This window comes from Dermacentor albipictus, chromosome 10, assembly GCF_038994185.2.
Source record: "Dermacentor albipictus isolate Rhodes 1998 colony chromosome 10, USDA_Dalb.pri_finalv2, whole genome shotgun sequence".
In the NCBI taxonomy this organism is placed as follows: domain Eukaryota; kingdom Metazoa; phylum Arthropoda; class Arachnida; order Ixodida; family Ixodidae; genus Dermacentor; species Dermacentor albipictus.
The window spans coordinates 75111494-75132043 of record NC_091830.1 but is presented as its reverse complement, the minus strand read 5'-3'; the positions used below and the strand labels follow the sequence as shown (position 1 = coordinate 75132043).

The 20550-nt window shown below is 45.5% G+C and overlaps 1 protein-coding gene across 1 annotated transcript in view; it reads right to left on the bottom strand.

Annotated features, from left to right (window-relative positions):
• Positions 1-2539: 2539 nt before the first annotated feature.
• The window catches only part of LOC135898871 (uncharacterized), a 51726-nt gene continuing 33715 nt past the window's right edge, over positions 2540-20550 (bottom strand). Inside the window, exons 4-5 of the mRNA XM_065428052.2 lie at positions 10697-10804; positions 2540-7612 (exon numbers count right to left, since the gene is read on the bottom strand). Coding sequence (XP_065284124.1) covers positions 7442-7612; positions 10697-10804 — 279 coding nt within the window. The 3' untranslated portion in view covers positions 2540-7441. The remainder of the gene's footprint in view (positions 7613-10696; positions 10805-20550) is intronic.

The following is a 20550-nucleotide window of genomic DNA, read 5'->3' as shown; positions in this document are numbered from 1 at the left end:
CAGTTCCGTCCAAATCGTTGGAAATCCCGGTCACTTTGAAGCTGCGGGATACAATGTCCGTAGACACCGAATTCCACGCGGTCAAAATCCAGCCCAGCACAGTCGCGAGCGGTGCCCTCTTGAGCCGCCCGGTCGGAGTCTCATCGTGATCGCCGTTTGCAATCCATTCCGAGTATTGCCTCCGGAACTCAACCTTAAAAGGCCGGTTAATGCTCACGTCCAGTGGTTGCAGCACGCCGGTGAGGCCGCCCGGAATAACGGCCATGTCTGTGCGGATACTGCCCAGTTGTTTTTTGACTCTATCCGTCAAATGACCGCGGAAGCTATCCAAGACGAGCAGCGATCGTTTGGCCAACATCGCGCCTGGGCGATTCTGCCAAACGCTCTTGATCCAATCGAGGACGAGCTCATCATCCATCCAGCCCTTTTCTTGGGCTCGAACTACAATTCCCTTGGGGAAAGCCTCATTCGGAATCCTCTTCCTTTTCAAAATCACATACGGGGGCAGCTTCCGCCCGTCTGCAGTGACGCACAGCATAACTGTGCACCGTTGGCGCTCCGCGCCAGTTGTCCGCACAGAAACGCTCTTCTTTCCTTTAAGCTCAACTGTGCAGTTCTCAGGACAGTCGAACCACACGGGGGTCTGGTCGGCGTTTGCTATTTCCGACAACATGTAGTTGTGCTCATGGCGCATCCCGATCACGTACCTTTGAAAGTTCAGCACCTTGTCGGTGTAGTCGGGGGGCAGCCTCTGGCACAGCGTGGTCCTTCGCCGAAAGGATAGGCCCTTCCTCTTTAAAAATCTCCGCAACCAGCCGACGCTACCTTTGAACTCCTCGCGGGGTATGCTTCTCGCACGCGCCAAAGCTTGCGTCTTCACGCGCAGCATGTCCGTCGTCAGCGCATATCCATTGTTCCGCACTTCCATTGCGTAGCGGAACAGCTCTTCTTCGAGCTCAGGATATTTGCATGGCTTGCCTCGAAAAGCACGCCTTTTGGAGCTGGTGGTCTTCAACGCATCCTTCTGGTTGCACCACCTTCGGACGCACTTCTCGTCCACGTCAAATTTTCTACCCGCCGCACGCTTGCCATGGTCGAGGGCAAACTCCACTACCTTCAATATAAAGCCTGCCGTGTAGCTATTGATATGTTTGCCCATCGTGCTAGAATGGCAACGCTCGATGGCAATTCGTGAAAAATAAAGCAGAGCACACACGAGAGCCGCAACAACAGCGTGCGCCCACGCCAACAACGCTGCTACAACTCGCGTGCCTTCGACAGTCGCAAAACAAAGCCGGGGTGGCCAGCATGGTGGCCAGGGCTGATGATACCGATGACGATATGGATTGCGGAAGCTCGCGGCAGAAAGAAAATATGATGATGATGATGACCCGCGACATCGGCGCCATCCGTGGGCGGCATCTGGAAGCTTCCGTGCGCGCGCATTTTGAAGGCTAATCACACGTGGGTCGTGGAAAGTTCGGGGTGCGGCCCTTACACGGATATTTTTTTTTAAATATTTGCTTCGGGAAGTTGGGGGTGCGGCCCATACACGGGTGCGGCCCTTACACGCGTTCATACGTATTAGCAATTCAGTTTAACGATTATGTGACCATCCAACGTTTTTTTTTATTATTGAATAAGGCGGTTCGCGCAAAGCTTAAAAGAGATGCTCTCGAACCCAGGTGTACGGCAACTGTTCCTAACGTGAGGACGGGCGAACGGAGCTTTCAGAGTACGCTTACTTCCTTCATAGGTCCTTCGCTGTAAGGAGGCCTCGCGTAAGGTTCGGAAGCGCTTGAACGAAAGGAAGGTTTCGTTGTTTAGGCCTAGAACATGCTTGCGCGCTCAACCTGTGCGGCCATAGTGTCGGCCGCTCCCGAGATCCCGCTGCACCACGGTTGGCCTGCCTAAATAAACCGTGGCTACGGCAGCTACCTCTTCACGCCGCCTCCCACAAATTGGTGACCCGGACGACCGATCGCAGCCATGCTGGGCACTGAAAATGTGGCATTATTAATAAAGTTATTTCGCTGGGTTTCTTTTAAGGGGAGACGACACACTAAAAATTACTTTTTTTTAATTTTCCTAAACAATTCGAATAAAATTTGCAGTTATTTTAGTCTTACCAGCCGATTTCTGAAATGCAATTATTTTCCCCATGACAAATATTTTTACGATATCCAGTACAGGCGTTCTTTGTATATTAACGGTCACTTTCATGGTAGAGTACAGGTCATTGATACTGAATGTACATAGTGTGTCGTAGATGTATTGTTACTAAGCCATTTTGAAGCGAAGTTATAGGTTGTCAATCTTAGTAACGAAAAATTCCCGCCTTGATAGTAAGTATCATGGTGGGCATTTATATGATTATGTGTAACAACCTATAGCTTCGCTTCAAAATTAGCTTGAAAGTGGCTGCACAAAGTAGGAGAACACGACAGCCCACATTAATAACTTTATAGGTTTTGGTTAACTGCTCAGCAAGTTCAATATATATATGATGAAAGCGAGCGTACCAATTAATACACAAAAACACAAGCGACAGCTTTATTCACATGACTTCCGACTGTAGCACAATAAAACAAGGATAACATATTGAAAAGAAAAGCCGGAGAGAGGGATCAACACTGGGCTGGGAGAACCGTTTTTTGCTCTAACACAACGGGATCTTCAACAAGTTTTGAGCTACTTGCATGCTCATTCACCTTTCTCACCGACCGTACATCTTGAAACAATCATCTATACTGAGAGTTTATCACGCTTACGTGAGCACACTTTGATGCTTGCATTCTTGTTTCTTGACGTTTGAAGTGATACGTTTCGCAGCTCAATAACACACGCAGATACATAAACACAAAGCTCACACAGACCTCTGATTCGAAGTACTTCTGAAAGAGTTCACCAAAAGTTATTTTACCTCTTCACCTGGCTGAGAGAATCGAAACGTTCTTAGGCTTACGAAAAGAAATTGTGACCTAGGTGCAAGCATCACGTCAAAAGTTATCAAGGTGGTCAGCCAGCCATATCGTATTATATTGTCAGTGTCCTTGCGTAAACTGAGCAGCACAACTTGCACCACCAAATAATGTTTCTCGAACATGTTCTGTGCCTGGCTTTCATCTTCAACATCAATGTAAGGAAACACACCTGGACATAGCGCACAGCACAAAATAAATACTTGTTAAATCCTTACATACTTCATCATGTGGCACTGTATCACAAAGTGGCTTTTGGAATGTTGATTTCTCATCAAAACTTGAGCTCATACTATTCACACTCTACAGTCCTCGGGCTTAAAAATCACAGCAACTTTGCAGATGCAAATCTCAGCAACTGTGTGTGAATGCCGCTCGTTCCACAGACACTCTCACCCATTCGCAGCTTTTCATCACGTCGCACATTTGATACATAACAAGCATAAGAAGTGTACACTTTGACATAATAACACGTGACATCCTGCCATGCGCGTAAGAGAAATTGATCGAGGTCTTCGTGCAGCGCGCGTCCGACGCACATCCCGAAATTGATGAATATAAAAAAGAGCCATTACTCTTGAGACCTTGCTGGACCTTGTGATGCTCTGCGCGCGCTAGTTATGCAAGATGCCTTCATTTCGTCTAACAAGCGGATTCTTGAGCTGCACAAAATAATAAGTGGCGACATAAATTCAGGCGCGAAAAACACTTAACACAAGATTCGAGGACTCAAGAGGAGTCAAATGAAGAAACGACAAGTTATTATCACTTCTTGAGATTCGGAAAGAAGATTCACAGACACGCATTTAAGGAGAACGCAGTAAACACACCATAGCTTTAGCATCAACCTCCTCATGTGCCAAAAGTGCGTAACCTATTGTTTCTCGTAGCCCAGCAAGACACAGTTTAGGGAAGGGGCAACCAAATGTCAACACCTGCATCACATACAACTTCTTGGTCTACTCATGTCTCGGATCCTGCTTTACAGCCAGGGTGGCATTGCCCGTTATGACTAAATGAGTTTTTCTTGTGCTAGCTTATGACGAAATAGGCTTTTTATACAAGTGCCCCTGTCAAAAGCTATAACAGCGTTTTGAGCAATAAGGACAAGTAGTCAACGGATGATGCGTGAAACGCAGTGGCCTTCTGCATATCTCAAAAGTATAATGCAAAAACTTTTGTGATATTGAGCATATCTGTTTTGCAACCCGAAATCTTAAGCTTGGGCATGCACTGAACAGTGATTTGAGCATTTCGTTGTAGAGAAACATAAGTATTTACTACAATTGACAGGAACAGGTAACGGCTACAACGGTCCATATAGCGCGCAAAGGCATCTCCGAATAAGAAACATGAGAAACAGGAGAAAGGTGGCTTTCCATTGTAACAACATTGTCAATGGCATAAGCTTAGGAAACAATCATAATAAATTTTTCGCCTCTGCAACAGTTAATGAATGTTCACGCATGCGCATGAAAGGTAAATGCTTGGGGTGTAAGCCGCACCCCTCTTGAGCCGGATTATTTAATAACCATACCACAGCTTCAAGGAACTTTTTTTAAAAACTCAAAACATTGGCATATTGTCTTTTCAGTTTCCTAATAAGAACGATGCAAACGACCACATGCGCTATGTTTCTTTATGCGCCTTGCAACTACTAGCGATACGACATGCCAATGGTACGATATGCCCAATTTCTTAGTACACATGATCGGCAAAAAACTGTCTTTACCCATCTTCACGTTTCTAGAATTTGTGCTTGAGAAGGAAAGCACGAGCATTTTCCAGGTTAGAGGTGACAGTGTTTCACAACATGCCACTACGGCTGCCTGGCTTTAGAAGAACGCTGTAGGATCCACAGCTGCAGTTCCTGACGCGACAACGTCTCCACATTTCTTCCTGTGAAATTGGAGGTATGTGAAGATTTCTACGTGAATAAACACTATTTCACATACACAGAATAAGATATCCAACTTGGGCAAATTAGGATCGTGGACGTCTGCTGCACTTAATTAATCTCAAAGCTCTGTCCACCGTTTCACTGTAATTGAAACCCCATTGAGTAACAGCATATTCAGCAGCCAGAGAAATATACGAACGAGCATTTAACTCTTTTCGTGCATTGAAATGTGTATTTCGAGTATCCTCTGAAATTATTGAGCCCCCTCCCCTCTTCCTGCCATAATGCCCTTATCCCCGGCCACTTTTAGCGCAAAACTTGCGTGCCGATGGCTCGCATCATGGTAAGAATGTTGTGTTAATATGGTATCTCAAAATGTTTGTTTCATGTGGTAAACTTAACGATAGCTACTAATTGGCCTTCTGTGGTGAAACTTCGAAACCATGCATGCCGAATTCAGCACCAGAGTTTCAAACTTCGCTACTTGCTCGAAATTAAATTCATGTATTTAGCAACCCGTATTTTATGCCTTTATGTGCGCTATGAGATTGCGTTGTAGGTTCTGTACACGCCCAGTAGAACGCGCTTAAAATGGCATCGAATAGCATGCTTTCGGTTTCATTCACACGTATAAGTTCACTTTAGTGTTTGCGATACTGGAAGCATCCTACTACCGTGCTAACTGTGAAGCCTGTACGCACAGGTTTAAGTGTTCAATAACTGGAACTCTTAAAAAAGTGTGAGCTAGCAGCTTTTACTCAGCACTTACACAACCCCTCTCGTTCTGAATTATGTCTTTATGATTTTGAATGAGATATGGCTGTGCGTGAAAAAGAGATTCATATTATATTTTAAGTCAAGGCGTCATCGGCTTGTCTGGTTATGAAGTTGCAGAACTTTTCTTTAGCACGTTTGCGCGTTAGGCTATATTTTCTATATTTCACGTGCTGCAGCATCTGATTCGAATATCAAAGAAACTGAGACATTCTCATTCGCACAAATATACTTGATCTGCTAGGTTTCAACGCAATCATTTTCACTGTGTTTATTCAAGCCTACGGACGTCGCCTAGAATGGCCAAACGAAAGCTCAGATGTAATCAGCAGCGTGAACAACCTCTAGTGAAGCGGATATTCAGTATAATCAATCTATCAACTTCAGAAGCCCGGATTGCTGATAGCGGCCAATGTAAATGATGAACAGAAAAATCTGGGGTGCGAAATTGTATACCGTCATCCAATTTTAATTGGTTCATTGCGTTTCACACCCGTATAGACTCGTAGTACACAAATCAGTACGAACTTCCCCTCAGCATTTTTTCTTCATATCTTTCTGCTCGTTTCTTAACCCGAAAGTCTAAAATATAGATAACAATCAAAAGCTCAGGAGTGGCACTACAGTGTCAGTGATGACACCAAAGAGGGTGTGCTGTGCATGTAGGCTTCTGCTGAAGCACAAGTGGCGAGACACTGATTCTGGCACGTGTATGTTATCATCACCCTGCACCCTTGAACAGTCTCTGACCGAAAAAGTACACTTTTTGACGACGTAGCTGCAGAAATTAGTTCGCATACTCATTCTTTTTTGGTGAAATATCATCGGCACTGTCACGAATTCACTGCTTGATCTCCCTTGTAAAAGTGAGTAGAGCTAGTAGCACCGCCAGAATGACTAACCATAATGGCGATGGCACGTGAGGGCACTATGATGATGATGGTGACAGGATTGCATTCTAGCTAAGGACTAAGTCACGGAAGCTCACTTTCAGTTTTGTTTGCTCAGTGCAGACGAACATCCCTCAAACGGAATGTAAGGCCTAGGCGAAGCCTTGCGTTGACAGCAACGGACACGTAAAGCCGAGCACTGGTATTCCAAGGAATCAGATCATCTTTTCAAAGTACAGGGCAGGACCTCAAGTGGGGGCAAGTGGCAAATTTGTTTTGGAGTCCGCAGCCAGGCGGATTCGTCGACAAAGTTATTCCCACTACAACGTTACGAAATAACACAGTAAACACATGTGACAATGCCGGTATTTCTGATACAGCGGCACTGTACGCGGAGCCCTACTCCACTTCAATTACACAGTCGCCCTTATGCGAGTTCCACCATGGCTCACATGCAGCTGTTACCCTGACGAGTAAAACCAGAGCAATGCCAAAAGTTCATGCTCAACTTGTTGCCAACGCAATCAAAAGCGAACTCTTGCTCTGCACGGCGTCTCCACTTGCAGAATATTGGTGCGGGGCTGAACCGTAGGACAAACGCTGCCGTCAAGCCTTGTCGAAAAAGTCAGACGTTGTTTTTCACAGTGTTCTCCGACGTGTCATACCAAAATAAAGAAGAAAAAAAGAAAACGCAAGGTCTCTTGATAACGCGGAAACAGTTGTTTTGTAAGTCCGCCTCGGTACACTGTCAACGAAGCACCTCTTCTGGCAGACCACCCACGGCACCGTTTACAACGATCTTCCAGCGTAAGCAAAATTCCTGGGGAATTGAGAGTCGAACGCACTACGCTGATTGGTGCGGAAGCAGCAGGGGCGAAGCGAAACTGTCGGTGACGTCAACGGCAGGTAGCTCCACCTCCGAGGAAGGCTTCTGTCGCCGCCGACACTGCCGGTGAGGCGATGCAGACGTGCAGTCGCAGGAGTGACGTCAGATGCTGAACCTCCAGACGTAGCCTCTGCAGCTCCCGGCGCAGCTCGGCGTTGCCCCTCTGCAAGCCTTCCGATTCCTGCGAAGCGACAACGCAAGGCGATATCAGCATTGCGTCTCATGAAGGGACGCTGAAAAAAAAGAATGCGTAGCCGTACGAGTGCATTACCGTTCCAAGACACCAAAAGAGCAACTCTAAGCGTTAGAGGAGGTTAAGTAAACCAGAAGAGACTCAAGAAGGAAATATGGCGGGCGGCGCCGCTTTGAAGTTCCCGCACTAGCTGGCAGTGACGTCAGAGATTTCGGCGGTGACTGCTCGGGCGTAGTTAATTTCCGGTCGGCAAAAACGGACTGTATTGTATTCTGCAAGAGCCAAAATAGTGAACCTGGCAAACGTCCAGAGCGTTCAAGCGTGCAACCACTACGACCCAAATACAAAGGAAAATACTTGAAAATTCGTGACGTCACACTGACGTATTGACACTGGGCTTTCGGCGTGAAATTTTGACCTTCATTCTTGCTTGCAATAATTCACCTTTTACCACGATATAAAAAAATGCTTTTGAGAGAAGGCCTAGTCCGGCTAAGCAGATTTAGTGCTGCTCTTTAGTGCTCTTTTAACTAAGACATTTTTCATTATGCGTATGCTTTATTATTCCACATCAAAATACTGTTCATGATTATTCGAAATCATAAAATGTTGTTTCAGCTAAAATTATTAATATAGCATTGAATTCCATATTTATTTACATATTTATTTATTTATTTATTTATTTATTTATTTATTTCAAGTACCTTACAGGCCCGTAGGGTATTGTGTAAGGGGGGGGGGGCGAGGTGGAAAAATCCCAACAGTGCATACACAACCAGAAGAAAAAAGTACAATACATGGTAAATAAAGTTTTTGCACATAATAGCAGTAAAGAAGAGGGGACTACAAAATGCGGAAATACCGAGAAGAAATATGGCACGTAGTTTAAAAGCACACGATAACATAAAAAGTGCACGGTGCATAAATAAGTGCGCAATTCATCAAGCGTGTTACAGCAAATGTAAAAAAAAAGGGGGGGGGGGAAACGAAATGCTCAACTTCAATATATGAACTGAAACATGAATATAAAACATGAATAAACATGAACTGAAACATGAATATGAAACATTAATTAGTTTTGTGAAACATTCCCAACTAAAACTTCGCCCCAGCATATCATAAACGCTACTATGACCATTGCGGTAAATTTCCCGCACTTAAATCAGTATATTGAGGTATATCAAACCCACTGTATAAAAATGATACCTCGGGATTTGTGGCATTAACAAGGTGAGGCTGGTGCAGGCGTGTAGAACAACCCGTATATTGTGAAATTACAAAAGTGACAGTAGTGGAGGAATAATAAAGAATCGGTATATCTGACATCTTGAAAAACAACTCGTCAGAGTTTGTGTAAATGTTTGACCGAAGAATTTTCTCAGTTTTTGGGCAGACAGTCGGGCTGCAGGGCCTCGGTTAAATGTGTTGTTCATCTGCTGTTCTCAGTGTTAAGGTTCATTTATGACAAAGGAAATAAATGTATTGTAATTTTTCTGATATAACAAAATTATTAAGAAGCAATGTTTGAAATCTTGCAGGACGTACCACCGACGCAACCTCATTACTTTCTGAATGCCCTCACGTTTTGTCATACCAGATGTTATTTTTTGTTTTTGTTATTTTTTAGACTTTATGGAATTTGAAAGATCACCTGCGGCTAGTAGCACCATTCTAGTCCGCGAGACGAATTACTCGAACAGGCGCACAATATGTCAGCAGTACAAACGCATTCTTTTCTGTGAACGGAAAATCACTAATTATATTTCAAGCTAATTACTTTACACTGCATATATCCACCTTTTCTAGTAATCCATCGTAAGAATTGAGATTTCGCTATCTGCTCCAAGCGATTTCTAAAGAATTTATATAATAAAAAAATAAAACTGTACTTATCTCACTGCATATACGTCAATATACGAAGGTCTAAACTAATACGGGAAGAGCATTAAGGCCATAGTTTTTTTTCTCATGCGGACTATAGCACAGCGACCTTTCCAAATTTTCCATTTATTCCTAGAATAGTTATGCAAGTGATATGGTAATTATATCTGGACGTGAAATAATTTCTAACGCAGGGGTTTTAAGGCTAAAGTTATTGCAGAAACATGCACATCAAGAAAATCGGTTCGTTTAGCAGGGGTATCAGATGTAAATAGGTGGGAAGAATTTGCATACTGGTTCTTTGCACTTCCGTAAGGGGTAATGCACCATGAGGAATGCAGATTTTTCGAAGTAAAATATTAAACAAGCCTATACCGTCTCAATATGAAAGCTTTAGTGCTTCCTTGAAGCTGAAACACGTTTGTAGGATATTGAAGGTCTGCATAAATAGGAGTGCAAGGTGGGCCCAACCTTTCCAATTATACCGCAGCCTTATTTCCGCTAATGTTTCACACGAATGCGGCATTTTACTGTGGGTTCGCGTTAACACCACGCTTGCGAGCATTACTCATTCTTTTCTCGTTCACAACAAAGCCGTCGACAAAATAAAATCGATGATATTTGTGCCATGGTCCCGCCATCTGCCTCTGGGACAACGAAGGATGTGTGGCACCATAGGGGCGACAGATGGCGCTACCATGACTTTGCAGTGAAAGCGACATTTTGTGTCGCGGTGTCGCCGCAGACGATGCGCACTTCGGCTTTACTTTCACTGTGAACAAAGCAGGCTGAGTAATTTCCGTAAACTTGTTAGTAAGCGGAAACACCACAGAAGTCTTCTTCCGCGCGTAATTTCAGTGGAGCCAGTGGTTTAGTTGGAAAGGCCATGTAAAATTGGGCCTCCTATTTCTGCCGGTCACAGTTTATGTATATATATAATGTGTGTGTGTGTGTGTGTGTTAAAACTGGCGAATAAAATGTTAGTAGTACAATGTGTTCACGGACATATGTCTGCTTTCTGGCGCTGCCTCGGTCACTTTACCTCTGACAGGTTGTAACTTTATAATCGGGCTACTTATACGTCGCACAAAGCTGGCCAGTAATATTTCTCACACCGTTTATTTTCATTTCGCGATGTGGCATCCATTTCTGTGTCAGTTGTGTGTGAGGCGACGTAACGGAAGCCCTCACCTCGCACAGACGCACGGTCCGCTCCTTCTTCCGGTTCCGGCACTTGGATGCGGCGATCTTGTTCCGTTCGCGGCGCCGTCTCCGCTTCTCCTCGTCCTCCTTCGTCAGCTGCACAGGCCACGTGATGGACGAATACTTCGTAAACATGGATACCGGGCAAGCACGTATTAGGTCGCATAGTTTTGCACATCAGAGCTTGCCGCGAATATTGCATCACAAAGACAGCCAAGGGAATCATATCTATCTATCTATCTATCTATCTATCTATCTATCTATCTATCTATCTATCTATCTATCTATCTATCTATCTATCTATCTATCTATCTATCTATCTATCTATCTATCTATCTATCTATCTATCTATCTATCTATCTATCTATCTATCTATCTATCTATCTATCTATCTATCTATCTATCTATCTATCTATCTATCTGTCCGTCCATCCGTCCATCCATCCATCCATCCATCCATCCATCCATCCATCCATCCATCCATCCTTATCTAAACATCCTTAATTTCAAAAGATGTTACAGAATCGTGTCCTTACACTATATATTTCGGAGTAACATACTGTAATTGTGAAGCAAAATATACGCTAGTGAGAAATATTCTAGAATAAACGACAAATAACAAGGAAAGCTCACACGTTTATTATTTAGACCGTATAATGAAGATGTAATGATGTGAATGATGATGTAAAAAGAAAACGTAGTACAAGTTACAAAAATAAGTGTTTATTTATTTTTGAGACGGACAGAAATGTAGAAGACAGGCAAGGAAGATAACTAGATAAGAGTTTCCGGTTTGTTACAGCGCACTCGAGTGTGTGCAGGGGGGGGGGGAGAGTAAATTATTTAAAGATATGGCAGAAAGAGAGAGTGGTAGAAAAAAGTAAGAACATTTTTATTACGCCTTTTTTAACTTTAAAAATGTTTTACGCAAAGCATAATGGAGCCTTACCCACAAATAGCAAATAAATGTGCAATTTATTTAGGGCGCTCTACCTTTCTTGCCGTCGTTCAGTCTCTGCCCATATTTTCATTTGTGATTTTTTTTATTTGCGATATAGCAAAGCAGTTTAAAGATAGAAAGGATGAACATTAGGGAAATTCAAGTATTTTTCGTCATTCCCACGCTGGCTAAACGGGCACACTTGCAGCTTTCGTAGACACCATGCGCCAGAGTTCCAACTGGTAATTCTTGCTGGAAGCTGTGCTTCAGAAGAGCAGCCATCATTGGCTTAACAGTAAGTATCATACTCACAGGTATATAAAATAAAGACAGCGGAATAACATGCGAATACCGTTTACACTGTCAAAGCTAATCTCCTCTAAGCACTCTGCCCTCCCAAATTCTCGCATTCACTGTTACTAGTGGCTGCAGTGAACGCGACACGGGGAATCCCATAGCTGAAACATGGACTCCGAGATTGGAAAAGCCGAAATCTCCGAGGTCATTAAAGTAGTAGCAGTGTCCTTCCATTTTGGAAGGACTCTGGTAGTAGTAAAGTATAGGACGTCGTTAATAGATGGCAATAGATGGCAATACGGCTGCTCTAGTGAGCGAGCCCGGACGGGAAGCGCGCCATCATTGAATAAGCAAGACATAATGGTTGCTACTTCCTAACCTTCATCACCATGAAACTTAAACGGTCCCTGCAACGGTTCGGGCAAATTTTGCAGACGCGTAGGGTACAGGTACGGTAAAACATCAGCGCCACAATTTAAGTGAAGCGTCTCCTATTAAAAGAGTTACGGTCGATTACAAGTCAGCCTCCTCCCTAGCCATGCTTTTTCTTCTGAACTCTTTAGCCGAGTGAGTGATCGGGGCTAAGTTTCGCATTCACTGGCTATGCGTCACGACATGACGTCGTGTCGTCCACTTCCGGCTGTCTTGGAGTCAGCGCGCAAAGCCTCTCAAACCTCTGCGCTAGCCGCCTGACCGCGAGAGCCATTCAAGCAGTGTGCGTTGCGACGTTCTGTCGCAGCACCGAGCGTGTCCGGTACTCCGGTAACCGCATGCAAGCTGGGCGTTTTGACGGATGAGCGGAGGCGTAAACATTGAAGCCCCTCCGTACACGTAAACGTCGGCAGCCTGCACGGTGCAGCCACCTGGTGGCGTAGAGCTTAAACAGACAAACATAGAGCTTTAACGAAGTGTAAAACATTTTCAACATTTAAAGAGAGAACGTGCCCGCGACCACGTTGCTGCCTAAAATTTACACCAGCAGTAATTTAGAATACATTTGGTTGCTGCTATAGTAGCTCTTTGTGTTTGTCTGGTTGACCAAAGGACAATGCCCCTTGCCGAAACGTTGGCTACCAGCGACATTTCTTGTTCGACTACTGCTCGGCACTTCAAGTCTCTATGTTCATGTGGACTTCTGTCTTGTTAAGGTATTTTAGGTCGAATATGTCCGTATCGTATATCGCTTATAAATTTCTTCAATGTCAAGTCTTAGACACGGCAACCTGCTCTTGCTACATGTTACAGAACAGAAATAAGGTGGTGTTGCACTGCTATATATACATTTAAATGTTCAGAAAAGCACCGTTACGGTCCCTACCATACGTAACATTTGCATTAATTTGGGAGCTATGCAATGGTCATAGAAGTTTACGGTTCTTGTCTCATCTTTTTAGTCTCAAATTATCGCAGAGTGTTCTAAAGGCCTCGAAATATATTTGGATATTACTGGAAGGTCGATGTAAAATTTTCAGAAAATAAATTGAAAATGTAGCCTAAATATTTAGGTCACATTCGTTCTTAGGTGTCTTATATGACGTCTGTTGTGATTTGTTTTTAATGTATGTGGGCTGACTCTTCATGCTTATTAGCACGAACATCCGGGTCAGTCAGAGCACGGACAGTCGGCCCACATACAATTTCTATCTTCTACGTTTATGTGAGGTGAGTTTGTGTTTAAACTTATATTTAAGGTGATTGTGTGGTGTACTGTACCAGTGCATTTACGTCACCTAAATGTGTGACTTTTCCATATGACCTTTCTTTCGTTCAGTGCCAGTTTATTATGTGATATTTAGTATATACTTGTTCTATGAGAAGAACAGTGACCGGTGTCCCCTAAAGGCACCAACATGTCCCAAATATCATCTATTTAAAAAAGGCCAGAAGTCATAATTACAAAAAGTAATTGATTACGGATTGGCCTCCTACGTCATACGTCAAATCATGGAGAGAAGTGCAATAGTTAACACAAAGGATATGGCGATGGTTATTATTAAGTTTAACGTTTTCTAATGTACAAAAGAATACTGACAGCACATAAAAATAAACACGTCGAACTTCTCGTGAAACCTGGCAGTGCATCCCTTAAAATACAATTGTCTTGCATCTCTCTCTTTACAAAAGTATCACGTGATATTGCCTTCAGTTAGGCAAGGTTTAAATTCACATTGGACACCATGTTCAACATCATTCATTTTTATCACTAGTCGGGACTATTCCAAAGGGGCGTCTCCGTGTGGAGGCACGGTGTGACAGAAACGGCGAACGCCCAGCATTCGGTTCCAGCCCGCTTCGCTACAGCGAGAATTTCTCACAATGCGCTCTCACCGTGACAAGCAGCGAGGGAGGCGGCCACGCGATCCCCACTGAGCACCGACGGGGTCTCATCGCGTCCTTGTGGAAATGACGGGGGGCGAGACGGGCGCTGCTGTAATCGAAACACACTTTCTACATTTCCTCACATTTGTTTATTTTTTCAAATTATTGCGCAAGTGCCAAAGCACCGGCGCAGTCATCCAGGAGCCGACTGTGCGGGGAGCTTTCAAAAGCTCGAGACTCGACGTGTGAGCCGAGTTAACGTCGTCACGGGAACGCGCAGCGTCGAGAAGCGATTTGCATACGTCGCTTCATGCGGCGACGACCGGCCGCTCCCTGTACCCTTGACGGTACGACGCGAACTACCGTGTTGAGGCGAGTATAACCGACTCTATAGTTACCTAGCGTCCGCTTGCGTGACCGTATGGAAAACAAGAACGTTGACACGTGTTACCCCCTATAGTACAAAATAAACGTTCATACACAGAAAATTTGATCAAACGAGAAACTAGAACAAGTTTGCCATGTATTTTCACGCAAACGCTCTCAGTCATAATAACAATAACGTCAGTAGCAGCGGTTGTGCTGTATCCTGACAGTCTCTTGCACTGGCCTACTCTTAATGAGACCCTGCAAAGCGTCCGAAGGAGCATATTGGATTGCACCGATAGCATCATCAGGATGCGGTGACATCGTGCACACTTCCTTCCAGAGGACGTGACATATATGTGCAGCAAAACGATCACTGGTTAAATGTGTAATGTGAGAGTTACGTTTGCACAGTATATTGTGGGTGCAGCGGAAAAAGAAACTAAGAAATTCCATTTTACAGCCATATTAATTAACGCGTAATTAACGACTGACGCGCAGAAGGTATTGTGGCCATAGAAACGACGCCTCAAGTTGGGCAAGCTGGAGAAACAAGCTGAACAGGCTTGGAAAACCATGGTGGGCCAACTACTGATACGGTACGTCAATGTCCTGCTGCTATTGGGAGCCTCAGTTCTACGTCATAGGAGAGTGAATTGTGGTACCCAGAACAGCGAGAATCCAAGTCGAAAGCAGCTCCCATTTTGATTGCATTTCGAAGCTTTCTGGGATGCGATAACTTGGGATTGTGAGCGCTAATTATCATTACTGATCTTGCATTTACTTTTTTGATATGCTGACATTAGATCTGGAGCTAAAGAGGAGGCCCAAGAAAAGCATTGGAGGGCACGCACTGCCTCAGATATGTACCGTCCGTGGTAGCGTTCATGTGCAACCCCTTAAGTGTGACAAATTTCGCGTCCGGCGCTTCGTGCAACTCGTCAGAGCCATGCTTTTTTTTTTTGTGTGTGTGTGTGGGTCTCATCCTTCGCCCTCACCTTTGCGTATTCACTTCACCGACTGCAAGACCCACGACTCTGCTCAACCCGACACCACCAGTCCACACTGGACCCGGTTCTGGGGCGTCTCTTCCTGCAGAATGCCCTGATCCTCATTTTTTATTTAGCCTTGTTCCTTTCCCTCGTACATCGCTTGCCTAATGTGCAAAATTTTGTCTTAAATGAGAAACGATACTGCGTGCGAAAGTACGTACTCCCGATTTTCCAACGCCTGTCCTGTTTCAGCGATGTGCGAGTTTTCACCAGTGAATGTATTACGCTCATCAAAAGAGATCGCCAAAAACCCCCATAACCAGAGTTGTAGTTTAGGGGACGCAAGCGGCTTGCGTACGCAAGAACTAGGGGACACGGTACTGCGCATGCGCAGACACATACGTAGGTGTCTGCGCATGCGCAGTACCGTGTCCCCTAGTTCTTGCGTACGCAAGCCGCTTGCGTCCCCTAAACTACAACTCTATAATAGAGACGTTTAGCTTGTACGCTATTCCGGTAAACGGGAGCGGTTTGGGCGGATTACCGGATGGTCGGGGCGTAAACGTGAGCGGTGAAGCCGCCTGGTGTTGCAGAGCTCAACCAGACAAACGCATAGCTAAAACTGCCGTAACTCACCATATCCTGCTTCGCCACTCGTGCAAATTTTTGGCAGCGGCGTAATTGTGAACACGATTACGCCACTGTCGGAAATTTACGCCAGCAGCTAAGCAGAATACAGTAATTAGCTCTGTGTTTGTGTGGTTGAGCTTTGCGCCACCAGCTGGCGCCACCGATCGGGCCGCTCACCTTGACGCCCTCGCTAAACCAGAAAACCGCCCGCGCTTGCCCGGATACCGGACTCGCTAAAGGTCTCTAATAGAGACGTTTAGCTTGTACGCTATTCCGGTAAACGGGAGCGGTTTGGGCGGATTACCGGATGGTCGGGGCGTAAACGTGAGCGGTGAAGCCGCCTGGTGTTGTAGAGCTCAACCAGACAAACGCATAGCTAAAGGTGCCGTAACTCACCATATCCTGCTTCGCCACTCGTGAAAATTTTTGGCAGCGGCGTAATTGTGAACACGATTATGCCACTGTCGAAAATTTACGCCAGCAGCTAAGCAGAATACAGTAATTAGCTCTGTGTTTGTCTGGTTGAGCTTTGCGCCACCAGCTGGCGCCACCGATCGGGCCGCTCACCTTGACGCCCCCGCTAAACCGGAACACCGCCCGCGCTTGCCCGGATACCGGACACGCTAAAGGTCTCTAATGTCACCGTATAGTGCGGTATATTCCACAACCGGCGCCCCAGTGCGCCCGAAACACTCGCTCAATGCCCTCTGGCGCATTTCTTTCGGCTTCTTCACCGAGACCTACTTCATCCACGCTTCACGGTTGCGCGAGGCCGTGCACGCTGCTTTCGCTTAGTACAGAAAAGAAGCAGAAAAAATGGCTGTGGCTTAGGTAAGGTTAAGCCCAGGATGCGAAGCATACTAGCCTTTATTTTAGTTGTTGAACCACTGTTTAGCCTGGTGAACTGCTGTTGCTTGGCTATATTTGGTTCGGCTAGACGAAGAAACAACTCATGCATTACTTCTTCGCCTTCAAGAGTGGAACGCGACAGCGTTCCCGTCGACCCGCCAAGGGGTGTAAGACAATGGGCTACAGGGCAGCGACTACGCGCCCCGCATTGGACGCGGTGAGCGTCGAGCAAAGCAGCGTTCGGCGCGGCAACGAAATGTGCGCCTGAGCAAGAGACGCACGCCTTAGAAACAGCGCGTTTCTAAGGCAACACCGCATTCACTAGAGGCGCTTTTGTACCGCTTTGAAGCGTTGTACTCGTGGCTCAGTGGTAGCGTCTCCGTCCCACACTCCGGAGACCCTGGTTCGATTCCCACCCAGCCCGTCTTGCAAGAGTTGAGCCAAAGCCACTTCTCCTCTGTCGTGACGTCACGGTGTCACGTGATTTCATGGTCACCGCCGCGCCTGAGGAGCTGGGTTGAGCCCTCGTAATATGCTTCGCATAAAATGTGAATGGGAAGGCAAGGTGGAGGGGCACGACGAATGGCGAAGGGTTAACAGTGAGCGCGGCGGCACATTCACCGCGCAGCGAGGGGTCTGGCAACTCTGTCTCTCGCGAAGAGAGAAATTGCGAGACGCTACGTGACCGCTGCGTGCTTACAAAAAAAAAAAAAAGAAAAGCGCGCGCTACCCACAGTGACACGCGTCGATCTCCCACCGCCACAGCTCGGATGGAAGGCTAAGGTCCCCGCGTGTCATTACACGGCTGGCACATAAGCGTCGAGATTCGGCAGGGTCGCGGCGACTCCGGAATCGCAAGGAGGACGCGCGCGCACACAATCCCGAAGGCCAGCGGGCGAAGCAGTGACACGCGATAACACAATGCGTTCTTTTCTGTCTTACGACACGGGTCTCGCCCGCGTCCCCCCGTGTCTTACGACGCGGGCCTCGTGTAACGACGCTAATCGGGCGTGGAGCGAGTATGTATGCGCGTCCTTAATAACGGCAGCCTTTATCCAGCCACGAGACAACCCCACTGGTAGTCACTGCGCGAATGTCGCAAATAAACATCTCCTCGAAAGCAGGGGTAATTCAACGCGGATTACAGGGAAGAAAGCAGCGCTGCGGATACTCGGTGCGGCTGAATGACATACGGCATTACATAATTACGACGATGTCTATATCTACAAGATAACTTATGGGACAAAGTTATGCCTTAGAACAGGCACATGGCTCGGCTGCACAAGACAGGGAAGCATTCGCGTAATGAAAATGGAAAACCAATATCCCTGTATACGGTTACGAAATAAGGCGAAATAAATGTGGTGCTTTATAGTCGCAACCATGACCACAGTGCTATGCCATGCAGAGAAACTTAGGATTAGGAAGCGTTCTTCGCCTCCAGTGAATGATATTTCGTTCGCAATTTGTACAGTGAGGGACAAAACCTTTCGGATCGCACTAACAGAAAAAAAAAGCGTCGAGTTCAGTCCGATGCACATGCACAAACAGGAACTGAGCGCTATCATTATTTAGGGAGGAAGTGTGTTCATCTTCTTGTGGAATCCAACTCGCACAATCGACGACAGCAAAAATGTCCACACGAAAATGAATCTACGCCAACTCGCTCGACTTTTCATCTTACTGAAAGAAATGTAGTTGGGTCTATCTCTGTTTCCAGTCGCATGGGTAGAACATGGTGCAATTGAGCGTTTTCTCTCTGTGGATGCGGTCCACAAGCTTTAGTCCCCGACTGTACGACGTGCAAGGAACGTCCAACCTACCCTTCACGCACGTACAGAGTGTGCTCACAAGCACTTGCGTACAAAATATGCGCTCAGACAATTTCGGGTGATTTACATCGTTCGTACTACGTCACTTCTGACAGACAGCCAATACGGTGGTTCCGTGGCTGCACTCTTGAGCTGATCGGTGTAACGTAAGCATACAAAAAACTCCAAGGCGTATTTTAGGCGCATGCGAAAGAACGCCAGATGATCTAAATTTAGGAATCCCTTGTCCTCCGCTAAGGGAACCCTCATAGCTTACACTGTGACTTGGGATAAGTTCTAACCTGAGCAACTCTTTGTTTTTTACACACTTCATCCTTATTTCGCGGCAATAAGTTATTGCCTTTCATAACATCTTCGTTGTCTACACCGTGACATACTGCACCCTACACGAACATGCTCTGAAGGTTCAGTTCTCTCAACAGTGACTCCCCATCACCCCCCCGCTACCCGCCCAAACTTCTGATGAATCTAACTGTACACACATAACCTTAAACTCAGCTGAGTGCGAAAAAAAATCCTATATATGAGCAGAGAAAGCAATGAGCAGTTTCCGGATGTGGTCTGCCACACAACTTTTAGGGCAAAGTAACTTGCAGAATATCAGGTGCAGATAATCATAAAGGTCAGTACCTCATTCTGGCACCGCTGGAATACTCAGACGCAGAAAACATTGAAATCAACTATAATAGATAGGATCATAACAAAAAAATTCGGAGCATTTGACTATGCACTTTTCTTGCAGTTGGAAAACGTCGCACCATTGTCTTCTACGACTAAACAGCTGCAGTTACACTCAAAGACTTATCGCAGCAATCAGAAATACGAACAATGCAAACGCGTTGTTCAAATGCAAGGCAATGTGTGGCAGAAACATGCAACGCATACTTGTGCCGCACTGTGACAGGAGTAGCTGGTTTTCACCAGATACCATTAATGGTTGCTGTTCCAAAGTGCAAGGAAAAATCCAACTGTCGGAGAGGAGTAGATGTCTCAGCAGGTTCTTCAGTGGGAAGTGTATATCTAAATACTACAGAAAAAAATAATAAGAAAAGAGGATTTAGGTACTGTCGACGCGCAGGTAACTCGAGCAGTGAGAATAAACAAAACAAATAACGTCAGACAAGCAGGCAGTAAAAAATCTATGATTGCACGCACTACGTATACGCAGGTGTCAAAAGTAATTTTCCCCAAAAAAAATTTAAAAAAGAAAAGGCATCACGCAGACCCCGCCGATTCTCATTGGTGCGTAGTTTCGCTCATTATAACCTATTTATAATCTATTTTCGTTGTGCCAATAGCCCACGACACAAGAACAACGATTTGGGCCCTGTCCTTCCCTCAAACCACAGATATTACAACTTCTATTTGAGTACACGCATTTATTCTCTGCCACATGAAGAAGCATTCCGCACCATCGTGGTGCTCAACGACTTTGAGCAGTGGGCGTCTTGCTGATACCAGACTGGTTTCTCACAAATGTCTCGCATCCGATTTGTTGAACGCGGCGCAGGCTTGTGTCACAAACTAGGACTGCTGCAGATCGCAATACAAGAACTCAGACATGTGGAACAACGCATTGCTAAGCTGAACACACATGATGCAGACTTTTCTTAAGAT